General features: G+C 40.2%; 1 protein-coding gene across 6 annotated transcripts in view; it reads right to left on the bottom strand.

Moving 5' to 3' along the window:
- The window catches only part of EBF1 (EBF transcription factor 1), a 399,420-nt gene that overhangs the window by 30,378 nt on the left and 351,959 nt on the right, over window positions 1-17,083 (bottom strand). For all 6 annotated transcript variants that reach the window (XM_067031999.1, XM_067032000.1, XM_059062921.2 and 3 more), the window contains one exon: window positions 4,120-4,208. In XM_067031999.1, the coding sequence (XP_066888100.1) occupies window positions 4,120-4,208 (89 nt within the window). The remainder of the gene's footprint in view (window positions 1-4,119; window positions 4,209-17,083) is intronic.

Here is a 17,083-nt window from a genome sequence, read left to right as displayed (position 1 = left end):
CCTGTGGAGGTCCCCACGCAAACCCCTCTGGGTGGGGAAATGAGAGAAAGCTGGTGCGTATTTGAGTAGGACGGGGCTGAGGTTAGGCGAGAGACAGGTGAGAGAAGCCAGTCACCTCAACGCAGAAGTATTTGGGTTTCCAGACCTGGGAGGGAAATGGGAACTTGATGCAGTGAGGCCGGAGGCCCCGGGTGCGAATCTCAGTTTTCCCACGTGCTTGCTGTGAGTGGTAGCATGCCACCAGCCCTCTGGGAACTCTGACCCTGTGAAACGGGGAGTACCCATCTTGCAGGGAATAGTAGCCCCCATTTACCGAAGTCTCACTATATGTCAGAGAGACCTCGTTGCGTACATTATCTCATTAACGCCCAAGAGCCATGCTGCGGGACAGCTGCTTTACAAAGGAGAAAACCGGGGCCGAGAAGGGTGAGTCCCGTGCACGGAGCAGTGCAAGTGGTTTTCAAAATCCACGTCCACCCGACCTGAGAGTCCACTCTCTTGGCCTCAGTACCCTTCAAAATCGTTGATCAAGCCGTGCCACGCACATCGAGGGCATGACGCAAAGGTTACCTGCTCCCTGGGATTCACCGCAAACACACGGAATGCCAGCCAAGCTCGGTGCCTTTGTGCTAATGCTCAGTGACCACTCAGGAAGACAACTAACAAATCGAAAGGGGACAGAGACACCTCTGGCCTTCAAAACAGAGACAGCTCCTTGCTCAATGTTTCTGGATGGCCTCGTGCATTTCAGCATCTCAGCGTTTCTGACTGACCGCAGTCCCCATCCTCCTCACCTCTACATTCTAAGAAAAGTCAGCCTTTGCCCCAAAGTTGGTCACATGTTCCTCTCCAGCCTGCCAGGATCCAGAGGGGAAGGCACGTCTGTATAACACAGAATAGAATGCTGCAGCTGAAAAACCTTAGCCTGCCCTTCTCCACGTGCACATGAAAAAGGAAACCAAAGCACATCTGGGGTTAGCATAATTGTAGTATTTTAAATTTGTGTGTACAGCAACTATCACTGATGGTGGCTTTCAGGGACAAAATAATTTACAGAGCAGGATTCGGCTTGCTCCCGTTTTCTCATTTGGTAAATAGGAATGATGTCTGCTTTCCCGACTTCTCTCACGAGAGGGGCTCCAATAAAACAACGCATGTACAAGTCCTTTGAAAAAGCACAAGCCAGTATACAAAGGCATATTATTATGGAAAGCTGTCTGCTTGGTCTTTGGAGCAGTTTCATTTGACAGAATATGTGGGTGGTTGTATGAATCTAGCTTTGTCTATTCGCAAACACATGGGTTTAATAAAGTGGAGTTTGTTTTTTAAGGTGTGTGGTCCGTGGCTCACTGAAACACTCCTGTTTTACAAACACTGACCATGATTCTAAGAAAGGCGGAGCCCGTTTTCACCCCCTAACAATGGACAGCCGGACTGTAAATCTCCCAGGTCCACAGGAATACCTTGTGCTGGCTCCATCCGCCACTTCCTGACCCTGCTCTTGAACTCTCACTCCACCTTCACATTCGGAGCCAAGAGGACACCACTCTGATCTGAGTCACACAGAGAGCTTCCTGGGGTGGGCTCTGGCCAAAGTCCTCGCACGGTCCAGTGGCTGGATGCACACTGTGGAGTGTTTCCTTAACACACAAACCCATTGTGTCCTTGATTACTCTTCCCAAACCCAGGAAAACGGGGCTGGGAATTTCACCATCAGGCCACCGGGGACAAAGTGACACGTGCCTGTGCTATTTGTTCAACGTTTCTGAACGTGATGTGCAGCCATGAAAATGTTATTAAAAGTAAATGCACAATACTCAAGCATATATTCCTGTTTCTCTCCTTTCTTTATGAATAAGAAAAGTCCTGCTTGGTTGCTGTACACCTCAACCATTAAACCAAATCTGTCTCCTTTTTTTTCAATCAATATTTATAGAGTGGCAATTGTGGGCCAGAAACTATGCTGAGGCACCCACAGGATTACTTCTTTTTATCCTTATGTGATCCCAGTGAAGCTGGCACAATTATCTCACTCCCATTTTATAGGTGAAGAAACCAAGACACAGAAGATAAACCATACACTCCACTGCTGACCTGAATTAGGACTTCCTGCTCTGCAGAGATTGGGTAGGAGAGCTCTCAGAAGCCAGGGTCCCACTCTCACTCAAATGGCAAATAATTATAGCCACCTTTTGTTGACTGCTAAAGAAGTGATTAAAGCAACCCCCCAAAGTAGAAGTATTACCATCTCCATTTGACAGAGAAGGAAACTGAGGCACGAGAGGTTAAGAATTTGGTGGGGGGGAGAGAAAGAATTTTGACCCAGACCACAGAGCTCTCCAGTCCCTTCAGCAGACTCTAGGGACTTCAAATGCCAAATGAAAGTGAAAATTGTCCCCAAATGGAAACAATGGGAAGAATCTGGCAATGCCCTCATGGCTTCTTCCCACCATTGGGTGGACACACATTATTTACAGCTTTGTGCTATAAAATGACCGATTATTTTCCCATAGGAAATGCAAGGGAGTTGGGTTCTTGCCAGACAAAGGAACCTAAAGGTAATTCTCTCCATGGCACACCCATCTGTGGAAGCAGAGGGTCGTTCACTATTACTGTCCGATTCTGTAATTGCTCACCAAGAATAAGTCAGGGTGAAAGGGAAGGAGGTGTAAAGTGGAGGCCCCTTTCAAATACAAGGATATGTACAGACCAACACATCATATGATTTCTTCCTCAGGTGAAATGCTCTCAAGATGTTTTTTTAAGGTGAACAGCATTCAGTGGAAGTGAGGCTGTGAAGGGAACTCAGGGTTGAGACTGAAGGCTCTGTGGGTCTTCCCCTGGGGTCTAGGAGAGGGCAGAATTTGCATGTCACGGTTCTTCCTCTCTCTGGGCAGGCAGTGCCCCTAACCCACCCCCCAGCCCCTCACATCTGTGCATCAGTTTTGGCGGGAGGGGCAGCTTTCTCCTGGACAGGCCTGTTCTGATAGTGGTCCTGCCCCTTCAGTGCAGCAGGGCCCACAGGTAAGACATGATGATGAAATGATCCCCCAAAGAGGTTCACTGAGCTAGGAAGGATGCCAACTTCATTTCTTTAAGTGTATTATGAGCAGAAACAGACCTGGAAATGACATATCTCTAGACTCGCTGTGGCATGGAGAGGACCTTTCCTCTACTCATTTAATTTATACTAATTTTTACTTGTGTAGTAAATGAAATTTCATTTTGCTATCAGTAAACAGTGAATGGTAGCTCGACCAATTCTGTTCGTTGAACTTCTTCAGCATTTAACTGTTCTCTCCTCTGAGTCCTCCCAGAACTTTGGTTGCACTTTTGTTAAATGTACCTATTGTTTTCTGTTTTGTATGGCATTGTATTTGGCTTTCTCTCCCACAGGGGGTCAGAGTTCCTTGGGTACAGGGATGGGAATATCCCCGACATTGACAACAGGTACAGAATAGAAACCAAGAAATGTGCATTTCTTTTTCTGCATTGGCAATTAATAACATTGCTGTATGACATATATTGCTCTATCTTGAATTTGTGTCTAATTTCTCCCACTTGTGTCTTAGGTGGGATGACTCTGGAGGGAACAGACTCACGTCTTAGTAGCCCCTGTGCAAGGTGTGCCAATATACTTTCCTTTGAGCTCTAGCTGTTCTCTCCTCACCAGAAATAAGTAAAGATCCTCATGGGGGTAGAAAAGCAATGTTCTTTTTCCTCTTGAGAACTGATGCGATATAATGATTAATAACCTGGACTTAGGAGCCAGGCTTTAGGGGTTTGAATCTCAGTTTAGCAATTTACATGCTGTGTGACCTTGGGCAAATGATTTAACCTCTCTTTGTTTGGTTATTTTCTTCTCTAAAATAGAGGTGGTAATTGCACCAACCTCAGAGGGTTTTTTAGAGGAAGAAATGACATGATATAAGTAAAACATTACCTGGCACATAAGTGCTTGCTACTTTGATTATTGCTTACCTTATAATACTAAATACACAAAGCACAAAAATATTGAGTTGCTTATCTATGAACTAACTTTTATCAATGGCAAAGTTTTCTGCCAATCACCCAAGCCCATGCTTCCAGAGACCCTAACCCAAAGAGGAGGTGTCCTACCTTTGGCAAGCGCTCAGGGTCGCCAGGGTGCCGGGGAATAACCTTCTGTAACCTCTGGAAACCATAATCGATGGTGGGTTCATTAAGTGCTGCAATGAAGAAGTCATACAATTAGAACAATTTCAGGAAATAAAACAGCACATGATTTGCAACACTTGGTGCAGAAATAACTGGGAAGTCCAAAGATTCATTGATACTTTTGAATTAGATCATAACGTGATTGGACGAATGATCCCTTTTGGTGGGGACTGACTCACTCAAAAGAATATGAGTAGCAGGTCCTAAACTCTGCTCTTCTGGACAAATTCTATATTCCTTACAGTGTTGAAAATGGAAGGTAAAATGGAACTTGGTGTGAGGTTTCAGGATTCCCTTTAGTCAGAAGCCTGAGTTACAACACTGGAGGGCTTGGCCAAGGGTATCTACAGTTATAAAGAGCAGAATTAAAAGTACTTGCTTAGCTACAGAATATCAAGTGGACCTCAGCTGATACAGTATCACAATGCCATCAGGAGCAATTAAGTGTGGTGGGGCAGAGGAGACCAGACCTCCTCCCGCCAGAAAGGCTCTTCTAAGAATCCGAAAAGAGACAGGTATTGAAAATGCCCTTGATACGACACCCTCATATCGAAGATGAAAGACTGATTCACCAATATCAATATTATTTCAGGAAAAGGCTAACCTCTGTGGAGCACTAGCTCACAGCAGCTGGCTCTCCAAGAAGAATTTTTTTAAAAGACTAAAAGAAGAGCAAACCTGTAATAATATTTGGAGACAATGGGCCTTCTTGTACCCATATCGACTACACCTTCTTCCAAGCATCCTTAAATTCAACTCGATACAAAGTGGGCTCTGGTGTAACACTTTTGAAATTCCTCCCCAGCATATGAAATATCTCCAGCTTTCCTCGCCTGACCAGGAAAAGATGGCGGCTCTGTCCTCCACCCACATCCCCCATCTCCTCTAAGTAATGAGCGGGTTTTTTTCTTCCTTTCTTTTTTTCATGTAACCAAAGTACTCAACCACATATTTTCTCCCATACTGAATAAAAAGAAAGAGAGTCTTTGTAGTTCTGACATTTAGCTATACATTTAGAAAACAAGTTGCCACCACATGCTTTACTTAAAATGCATTTCCATTAACCTAAATTTTAAAAGTAAGATTCATACTACTAGTAACTTTAAAAAACTGTATTAAATTCAAATAGGTCCCGAGGCTAATGGAAGCAATTTGTATACCAACCCAAACTGACTGGCCCACTTTTCAAAATACAGGTATGATAATCTTGTGGTTTTAAAAGGACATTTAAATTGAAAGACTGTGAATTTAGTACATAATTATACCAATAGAACCCTTTAACTTGTCAACTTGTAAATCTAAAAGGCTATCAATCATTTCTAAAGAGGAAATAAACCTTAAAATTCCTTGATTGACAGTGCTTACTTTTTATGTAAAAAAAAAAAAAGAAAGAAAAGAAAAGAAAAGGCTGCATAAAGTGGCCAGAAATCCATTTACAAAAGTACATTGTTTTACATAGGTGAGTAAAAAGCCAATAATTACACCTCCAAAAGACATATAAATCAGAGTAAGTACTTTTTCCTCACTTGTATATTTTAAGTTGGAGTGAACTTCAGGTAACTTTTTTTAAGATTTTTTTTTCCCAAATGCAATGCCTGTTGAAGTTGTTAATAGTGTAGCCATTTAAGACAATGTAATCATTTTTGCAAATATGAGGTTTAGCCATTTCCCCCACCTTCTCCCCGCCCCCTTCCAAACTGTAAACTTTCAACCTGTCTCGTGTGGAAATTAACTAAAATTACACCCAGGTGTACCAAATCTCTCTGTATATAGTGGTACATGAGTTTAGGCACAATATTTATTGTTCCTCCCATTTTATGAATTACTTTCTAAACCCTTGAGAAAAATTCTTTTTTTTTTCAAATTAGACTTGTAGAGAAAAAGCCATACAATTCTTTACACAGGGAAGCTGTGACTCATAAAATCCCAGTATTTAATAAAGAAATGCCCGAGAGTGACAGGAATGAGCGCCCAGGTTAAGCTGTACATCACATCTATCTCCCACCCATAAGGCTAATTGCCAACAAAGATGTTTAACCATAAAAATAGCTTTAGGCAATTAAATGTATCATTTTAACACTTGAAGATATGATTCAGCATCCTGAAAATTCTAATTCTTGGTTTTATTTTTCAGTGTAAGCCAGCAATAAAACTTGACTTGTTCACCCACCCCTTCAGTTGTTTGCATAATGAATTAACTCCTACTGTGTCAAGAAACCCATAGTTTTTAATTGAATGACTGATGTATTGGGGGGAGGATATGTTTCTCTGACCATAGGAACAAACTCACAACAGAATGATTGACATTCAGTATCCACAATTAAAAGAACTGATTCAAATATCATATGGAGCTAATAGCTAAAGAGATGAGGAGAAGCCATTCTGCTGCCAGAAAAAGTAATTGAATTAGATATATTAAACTCATTATTCAAAGAAAAATAAGCATCTAGTCTATGGAAGTATGCTATGTGAGAGGAAATATTTCAGTAGAGGGACAAAGGCTTTTAATTTATTTCCCATGCCTTTATGATTTGCTCTACACTCGTATTTTTTAATATATTAACCTGCCCTCAATCTACATATTGAATATTACAATGGCATTGTCTAGTGCTGTAAACAAAGATAACACTAAAGATATGCAAGCAAAGTTCTTAAATTGTTCTTTAATTGTCTTAAATTCAAAGGTGCCTGATGATTTCTCTGATTGCAGTGACTAAAGAAAAAAACTAAACCAATTATTGAGTGAGAGGGGCCATCTGATAGAGATTGTTACTTTAAAAAAAAAAACCCTGAAAACAGATTAACTGTCTAGGGAGGGGGATGGTTAAATTACGGCACACCCATAGGAATATGAGGCAGTCCTCAAAAGCAATGCTTTTGGAAAAAAAAAAATAGGAAAAAAAATTTACTGGCATAAAATATATTGCTGTCAAGAAGCAGATTACAAGAGCATATGTGCAGTATGGTTACTTTTTTTTAAATGAACATATACAGAGAATAAAGAAAGGGTTTCTGTGTATAAACTGCCTAACAGTAGTTATTTCTAAGAAGTGAGACTTGAAGTGCTTTTCTTCCTTCTCTTTATGCTGTGCATTGTCTACATTTTCCACAATGAACATATATTACTTTTATAATCAGAGAAAAAGGTTAAGAGCAAGAGAGTGTTCCCAAGATGGAATCTGAACTGCTTGTATAAAGTAATGACATAAGAAACTTTGCCTGCAAAAGGGTCTGTATACCCTTTAATAACATTGCCTAGGTTATTACAGACCATAAGAAAAATAAGTAGTATACTTTTGGCCAGTTGTATAAATATGTGACTATTCATAAACTCTGTGAAAATCAACAGAGAGAGTAACCGGGAGGAATCGTGAAGAATGGCATATTTATTTTCATCAGTGGGGGTAGTCGTACCTTAGGGACATACATCTACTCTGCAAGAATGTAATATAAAGTTAATCCTTCAACAAAGTGACCTCATTGTATTCAAGCACAGGGCTCAGGGGGCACCAAAAGAAGAAGTGGGACTAGTCAAGTTTTTCCCCCTAAAACTTGAAACAATTCCGAGAATCCAGGAGAGAAAGAAAAAAATTTAACTGCGCACAATTAACCACAAATAAAGCATGAGTATCTTAGGTTGTAAAAAGAAAAAACAGATGAAACTGTAAACTGCAAAAGGAATGCAATGATGAGAGCTTCTCGTGTCACCCCACTTCCAAGTACCTAACCCACACTTTCAACAGGGTTTGAGAGGGTGTTCTCCTAAACCAGTTAGGGGTGGTAACGGAATAAGGGAGGCTCAGAGGTTTAGCAAAATCCATAATCCCAAGGAAGAAAAGCCCTCAATTTTTAAATCAGCATAATAAAATGGGACAAGTGAGGGCATTAAAAACATTCCACAAGATAATAAATTGTCCATTGACTCAATAATCATTTCTAGTGCCTACCAAGTGTTCAGATGGCACTGGTAGGAATTCACTGTTTTACGTCACATAATCCCTTAAAAATAAACTTTCTGAGACGTGTACATAATCTCACCTCAGAAATGAACTACTGGGCTTCCCTAGTGGTGCAGTGGTTGAGAATCCGCCTGCTGATGCATGGGACGCGGGTTCATGCCCCGGTCCGGGAGGATCCCACGTGCCGCGCAACGGCTGGGCCCGTGAGCCATGGCCGCTGAGCCTGCGCGTCCGGAGCCTGTGCTCCGCAACGGGAGAGGCCACAAGAGGGAGAGGCCCGCGTACCAAAAAAAAAAAAAAAAAAAAAAAAAAAAAGAAGAAATGAACTACTATGATTGTAGAGTTGGAACCTGGTTCCAGCTCCCATGGCCAGGCTTCCCTCCTGCTCAGCAATCCATTCTCTTGCCTCCCTGATGGTCAGATGGTGGGTCACCGCCGCTGTTCCTCTTTTCTGACTCTAGGCTCACACTACACTTCACAGGACCATGTGGATTTATAGAGAGATCAGGCTACTGGGAAGCCACAAAGATTTGCATTCAAGATGTCTTCCAGTGTCCTGTTCAAACTTAGAGGTAGATACATATTAGCTGAGTAAGCTAAGTAGGACCTCATGGAGCTGTGTACATATCCTACAGGAAGTCTGAAACTTTCCTATAAATGCATAAGAGGCAAGAATAAATGCTTCTACACAGGAGCAAGCTTGTAGGGCAGATGTATCAGCTGAGATTTCAGAAGGGTCCTCTCACAGCTATGATAGGATACTGGGGAATGGGTATAGGGAGGAAGTAGGCTCAGCTGTATCAAAGTCATTACTTTTCAAAAGGGAAAAGATAGTTAAATATTTTTCAAAAACATCAAACCACTTCATGTGGCCTTGTGTGGGGTCAGCTTATAAATGGCTTTGGGTTCCTACCCAGTCTCACAATCTCAGACTCCCCTAAAGGAAACCAGTAACTTTCCATACAGAACCAGTCTATGCAGAGCCCTTCCCCTTTGGGCTTCAACCAAGGTTCTCTGGTCAAGACAGAAGAACTCTGGTTATACAAAGCTATTTACAGTGTCCAAATGTTCATGCAGCATGAAACGCTATATGCAAAGAAAATTTAGAATAATACAACTAGATTTTATGTCCTACTAATAGTGACAAGATTATAAAATTCATTCAAAACATCTGGTAATGGGTAAATCCTTACCAAATGTATATGTGAATTGTGGCCTTTTCATGCCTTTAGTCGTCTTCTTTTTTATTTTTTTTAATCCACAAACACATCAAAGAAAGAAAATTCTCTTTAAGGAGATTTATTTGCAAATTAAAACCATGTAGTCAAGACAAATGCATTCTCAGTTATTAGAACTGATTTTTCTCTTTTCAGAGTTGCCTTTTAGAGAAAACACTCCTCTGTCCTCCTTAACTTCTGAAGTACTTATCTCTGGAAACAATGGAGATGAAAGGCAGGACAGTTGTGTTCCTAAACGTCAGGGGAAAAGAGGTTTTGGGTGCCATTCCAACGTAAGCGCGCAGAGTTCCCCTGCTTTCATAGCTCAGTGACTCACTGTAGCGCTTTAACATATTTCTGGGGTTTTAATTTCCTTTTTTTAAATGGTTATGTGACATGATGTCATTTTGACTGGAAATAAAAAGAAATGCAGATATTAGAAAGGTAATATTTATATTCTACTGCCATTTAATGTCCAAACAAATATCTAGACTCTATGCCAAGTAATAAAGCCTCATAGCAAAGGCAATGATAAAACCAGCACCTGGGTCTCCAAGCTTCCCTGGTGACTATTCTATATTTGAACTAAAGGAATACAGCGGAGCATTTCCCTTCAAGGCAGATCCATTCTGGGCATAAGAGTTATTATATATGTGTTAGGCAGTCTTTTTGTTCCATAATGGCCCTATTTTTCCCCTCAGTCACTAAATTAACAACCAGAGGTAAACAATAAAACAGCAAGTTATCTTCACGAACCTATCTTTAAGACTAACTTTAAAAGATACAAACCGCAAAATCAACCAGAAACCTAAACAAGAGCCAGAAATACGGTCAAGGAAGAAATGCATTGCTTTTCCAGACGTTTGGTTGTTTCATTCCTCACCTAGATGTTTAGTGCACACATGGTATTCCGGGTCATCTCTTCCTGGAAGGGATACATTCCCTAAGAAACCTAACACCAAGTGCCTTGCAAGCAGAGCCCCTGCTTTCGGCGTGAAATGCTTTCACAGCCTGGCACCCTGCCTCAGGAAGGAGGTTCAGGAGAGCTTCGGGAAGAGGCTCACTGAACTGCAGAAAGCTATAACTGAACCAGAAGGGTGTCAGGATGAAGCCAACATGGGCAGAATTTACCAATACAGGAGCCAAAGGAAAATTTCCAAACTGGCTTTCAACATGCTCTGATCTCTTATTTGTAGTTTTCAAACCTCTTGATGTGGAGCAACAACACTAAGATTCAAAAATCAAGCAAAGGAAGTAATACTTCTCTCTACCGAGGGTACCATCAGAGGTACTGTTGGCTTGTGCGGCCACGTTCTCTTTACAGAGACTGGAGCCAGAGCCTGCAAGGTAAAGACTGAAGAGAGAAAAGAGCTCTGCAAAGTGGATCAGAGCCCAGGATGAAAAAATACAGGGGCTCTGGGAGAAAGCGATGGAAGACCCTGAGGACTGTCACTTGGAATGCAAAGGACTTGCGTATGTTAGGAAATTAATAACTCTTCCAGAAGCAAAAGCAATCAAGAGCAGGAAGCAAGAATTGAGTGACTCGCTTTTGTTTTTCAAAATGGAAGTAGCTTTACTGTTTTGCTACGTCTAAAAGGAATATACTCTTATTGTATAAAAAATACAAAGGAAACACAAAGAAGGAAAAAAGCCTCATAATATATATACTCATATATAATCACTATTTATATTAATATGTAGGCTTTTGGGCATTCTTACAATACTGTTTTATATAAATATAGATTATAAACATATTTATATCCACCTCATTCTTTTTAATGGTTGCAGCATATTGTAATTATATGGATGGCCATAATTTACGCAACAAATCCCCCGTTAATGGGGATGTATTTTTTCCTCAAAATTTTCAAGAGAAATTCTTAGATAAAAGAATATGTACATTTCAAGACTTTTGATACATATATTTTCGAACTATCCTTCCTGAAATTTATACCAATTTACATGTTGACAGGTTACTTTTAAAGGCATCTGCAGAAGAAAACACATTTTTAAGATTGTGTATCCTGAACTCAATTATTCTCTAAGTTATAAGGACCTATGAACGTTTTTAATAGATGTTAATGATCACAATGATTACTTGGAGAAGTGTCATTTCAAACATACCCCGAGGTCATATAAGACGCTTCTCCCATTAATATCAAAGTGCTTTATAGACATTACCCCACTGAGTCTTTCAATATGCCCTTGACATAAATGTCAAAATTTATTACTCCCAATTTGAAGGTGAGAAACTGAGGCACAGAAAGAGCTGGGTACATGAATCAGAACAAAAACCTCAGTGCTTCACTTACTATGCCAAGATGACTATTTTATTTTCATATTGATAAATCTCAATTTGCAGCATATTGACAAGTCCAGCTACCAAATCAATTAAATGGCACCTTGTTTTACTAAATATCTGTGAAACAGAAATCCAGCACTAGGAGGAATCCTTGTGCCAGATTCCTGACTTCAAACGGGTGAACAATCACTTGGCCTGATTTCTTAAAGCTTACCATGTCAACAAGCACAAACCTGTTGGAGAGGCCACCCTGGCATTTTAAACTTGCCCCACAAATAATCAAGAAACTGTGCTTTCTGTCTCATCAACTTCTCCTTACAGGTCTGAGCTGGGCTCTCAAAAGTTGATTTGTCTTTTGAGAAACAGAGACACATAATGCTGTTGAGATACATTAAACCAACTTATTTCACATCACAACCAGTTGGTATTTTCTAGAAGATCCTTGGTGAGAACTCACTGGCAGAAGTGGAGCATTTCTTAAACAGACCCACTTTTTGCCCTGCAGGGTTATACTCTATCTAAAATGGGAAGTAGGTGAATGTACAATAATTAGGGAAAACTGTATTGCTCTCTAATTGTGATAAAGTTGATGAGAAAAGTTGCCCCTGTTACTGCATACGATGTGCTCTGTACAGCTTGGCCTTCCAGGATACTTAATTTAGATTTCCAAATCTGATGCAAGTATAAAACTAAAATTAAATCCCTCAAGCAAACAGAAGCTTGACTATCTCCAGAATTTTTTTTTTGCCTTTCAATCTTTTTCATTTTGGAGTTTTTTTGTTTGTTTTTTAATGCCTCATTTATGATTAGGTTTCAAAGCCAGATTTGCTCAATTGAATGAGAAGAGGATGGTTGTCGCCATGTAATGGATGATAGTGTTTTAAATATTGGAGGCCAACACACTCTTTCTTCTTTAAAGTTCAAAGATAAATCCATCATTTTCTTCCCTACTGGCATATCTTCTGCTATAACAAGAGTAATATTCCTTCTATAATTGTTCTTTAGATTTCTTCCCAAAGAGTTTTGACAATAACTGTTCTCAAGGGGGTAAAATCACCCAGCCTGTCTGATAAACATGTTTTCTTGAGTTCCCACCCCAGCGAGTGCTTGACACTGTACTTTTATCATCCAGCGTGTGTTCAGAATGAGCTTAGAACAGCAATTGCCGGGAATAGGCAGGCGATAAACTGCATTGATTTAACACATCTTGTTTTCAATCATGCTTGGATTTTCTGAGCACGCATTTTTCCTGTACTTTGGCTTGTAGCTTTTATCTGACGAGCTGATCCCTTTTCACTGGAAAATGAAAAGGTCGCACAATAAGACACGGTTTACTGGAACTTGAACACGCACCAGGGAAAGTATTTTAGATAAATACTGTCAGACATAGTGGAGCTGAATTTCAACAACACAATTGTTAAACAACAATACTTATTACTCTCCTAAAACAAGCTACCAGCATCATATGGCTCTCAGCAGGGAAGAGCACCGAGTCAGGCTCCAAAGCTCAGAAACCCTTCTCTGCGCCTTTTGCTAACTGAGCACAGAGTTCTGGGCCGAGGTCCCACTTATGATTGTTAATATCATGGTCTTATGTGACAACTCAAAAAACTACTGCCACTGTCACAGAGCTGTCTCCTCTAAACCAGTGGGCAGGTTTCAGAAGAGCTGGATGATGAAGTTACAGCAGAGTTCTGCAGACAGACTGGGAGGGGAGAAAAAAAATCCCAAGAAAAGTGACATGAAAGTGATTCCAAATAATCCATTAATTCTCCTAACAAGACAGGAAAGTACTTGTAACTGGCAGATATTAGAGGATTAAGTGCTTATTTGGTTATATTTTAATGGACTCAAAGAGAACGTATAACAAGCATGCTATGTAGAGCATTAACAGTGGTCTTGCAGATAAGCCTAGAGGTTTTTGCCAGCCTGAACTCCAACCTAAATAGCACTTGATATAAAATAAATGAAGCCAGACTTCTGCAGTATTGACCCAACCTAAGTGATTATTTTTACTGCATGTCATTAGCCTTCGACTCAGCCAGAAAGTCTCCTCTGCCTGAATGTTTGACACTGGAACCCTTCCCTTTATAGCCTTAACACAATTCTGAATATATCTCTATTCATTGTCTGCTCCAGAGCTTCTTGAACTTTCTCTGTTCACAGTACCTTGGGTGCCTCAGTAATCTTTTCACAGAGCCCTCAAGCCAAAAGAAACACCCAACAATTCTGTTTAATTAACTACTTAGTTCCAAACAGCTTAATATTGTTTATATCCTAACATCTTAATATTTATATCCTTGATATTTATATCCTAACAACTTAGCAGCCATTTGAAAAAATTACAAAGAAATGGAAAGAAAAAATAATACAATAATACTTTCAATTCATCCTAAAATAATCACAAGAACTTACTCACAGGATGTGTGCTCCTGTTGAGCACAGTACAACTTCTCAAAGCCTGGAGTAAGATCGGACATTGACGCGCTTTTTTCTATTCCACGTTGATTTTCTCAGGACACCTCCTTGAATCACAGCGACTGCTAAAAACTGAGCCTTGCAAAGCTATGACACCATCAAAAGGAACACAGTGCGATCTAATGTTGAGTTATGAACTACCTCAAACTAGCAGTTTGTCTGGTACCTGACAGACTTAAAGTATCACTTGTTTCCCTCAAATTTAAAATACCCCACATCACCCCTGTATGTTCGAAGGGACACCTTGGTGCGTAAGTTTAGGAAACATGGATCTACTCAGAACTGTAGAATCAACTAAATGCGAAGATGCTATGAAAATCCATTGCATTCATGCATTGTGTCTTTTCTTGTATTATTAATTTAATAAGAGCATCAGCTAACACTTCCTAAGGACTTAGCATGTGCCAAGCACTTTACATGGACTAACCTATCTGATCTTTACCAAAACCCCAAAGGGAAGTATTATTGTTATGCCTGTTATACAGAGAAGGAAATTGAAGCCTGAAGGAGTTAAACACCTTGCCTCGATCCACAGAGCTAATGAGTGAAAGGCTAGAGATTTGAGCCCAGGCAGTCTGCCTCCCAAGCCCTGATCTTAACCTCTTTGCTAGAACAGCCTAGTTAGGATAACCAAGAGGCCTCCAGGATAAGCCTCTAACAATTTGGACCTGCAGTACTCTTCTAATGCTTTTCTTGCTCCCAGTATACTCCTCTATGTGCAGTCTATTCTAATTCTTTTCTTTGTCCCAACTTACGTCCTACTCCAGCCCTCATCTGACTTCCATTTCTCTAACATACCACTTCTTGCCTCAGTTCCAACCCTTTTGGGGTAAGACAGAGCTAGATTATCATCTAGGCTATGTCACTGACCAGCTATGTGCCTTTTGGAAAAGTCACATTCTTTAAGTCTCCTAATATGTAACGTGAAGATGTGATGTGATACCATTTGTATGATGCTTTGCACACAATAAATCCTCAATGGGCAGCTGTAATTACTAATAACAGAATACCTGACATGTGCTAAAAATGGGGGAGATGTGCGGAATACAGGATTAATTAGACATATTTACACATTCCCCACTGTCAAGAAACTCCAGAGTCTAGAGGGGTAGAAGGATAGAAACAGAATTCTACAACAATGTGGTAAATACAATGTGAGGAGGCAGTATTATAGGAGAACATCGGGCATGCTTCACTTGTCCTTGGGGTTCAGCCTTTCTTCCCCCTACTCACACTAACTGGAAACTACAATTCAAAGAATTCCACCACCTCTGATTCTCGAATGTTATTCTGAAACACAGCTCTGTCTGGAATAGAACATAACTGTTTTAAAACAATATAAATTTTGTGACAAAACGGGAATAAAATACAGGTGGGAGACACCTAATTAAACTGGGAATTTTTTTCCCCACACTTGAGATGTTTTACATTGCTTAATTAATTCAATAAGATTGGACACTTGCTATATACGAGGCCAAGTGCTAAAGGAAATGAAAAAAGAGAGAGAAGTACAGCACAGGTCCAGTTCCCTATGCTTCTCCAGGTGCAGATGGTTCCATTTGAAAACTCACTGTGATGTGCCCTTGAGGAGTTTATTTATTTATTTATTTTTGGCCATGCAGTGGCTCTTGGGATCTTAGTTCTCTGATCAGGGATCAAACCCGTGCCCCCTGCAGAGGAAGCAGGAGGTCCTAATCACTGGACCTTGAGGAGTTTATAATCCAGGGAAGACAGGCCTATAATCAGCCACTCAAAAAGATACAAAACTGTAGCATTACTAATGTAGTAATAGTACATTGCACAGAAGAAGGAAAAATAATTATCTGTACTGGAGCCAAGGAAACATATACCAAAGAGGTCATATCTGAGCTGGATGTATAAGGATAAGTAGGATTTTTCTACTGAAAAGGGTGGGAAAAGAATCCGAGGCAAAAGAAACAGCAAGAGCAAAGGCACAGAGATATAAAAGGACATGATGTGTCAGATACAATGAGATATTCCAGTTTGGAAAGAGCATAGCTTATATATTGGGATTAGGGTGTTGAAGAGTAACTGTGAGTAATAGTATTGGCCTTGAATGCCTTGCTAAGAAATTTACCTGGTAGGTAACAAGGGGCTATTAAAGGTGTTCCATATCATAGGAGAGATACAATTAGATCTATATTTCGAAGACATAACCATAGGAGTCCAGTAAAAGATGAATTTTAAAGTCAGAACTATCACAATAATCCAAATGGAAAATGAAAGACCAACTAATAATGAGGTAGTCATGGAGAAAAGGAGGAAAAGGTAGATTTCAGAGATATTTTAGAACAGAAATTACATGAATTTAGTAACATGGTAGATGTGAGGGATTAGAAGAAAGTGGAGGATGACTCTGACGTTTCTAATTTCCCTGACTAGATGAACAGAGTGGCCATTTATCAGGATAAAGAATGGAAGGAGAAAACTGTATATGGCAGGAAAAATCGTGAGTTCAACTTCAGACGTGCTGAATTTTAGGTACCAATAGGATATCCATGTGAAAATGTTTAGTAGATAGTTGGAAACAAAGGACTGATATTCAGAAAGAAGATCAAGGATGGAGTTAATTTTATGGGTAACACTGAGATATAGGTAACAGCTGAAAACATCAATGTGAGAAGAGAACCAAGGATAGACAGCGCTATGGGAAACACCAACAGTTAAGGGATAGTTTGAGAAAGACTCAGAGACAAAAATAACAAAGGCAGGTCAAAAAAGTGGAAAGAATATCAGGAGAGAATAATGTCACTGAAGTCAAATGAGGAGCTAAAAATTGTCCACGCTAGCTAGTGTAGCTGGGTAATCAACCAGGAGAGGTCTGGGGAGAAGCTGTCAAAGGAGACCACTCCAAAATGAAGACTCGTGGATGCTTTAACCCAGAGGCTCTGGTTCTCTTTTGTCTCACT

The sequence above is a fragment of the Kogia breviceps genome, chromosome 4 (assembly GCF_026419965.1).
Source record: "Kogia breviceps isolate mKogBre1 chromosome 4, mKogBre1 haplotype 1, whole genome shotgun sequence".
In the NCBI taxonomy this organism is placed as follows: domain Eukaryota; kingdom Metazoa; phylum Chordata; class Mammalia; order Artiodactyla; family Physeteridae; genus Kogia; species Kogia breviceps.
This window is presented reverse-complemented; position numbering and strand designations above follow the sequence as displayed.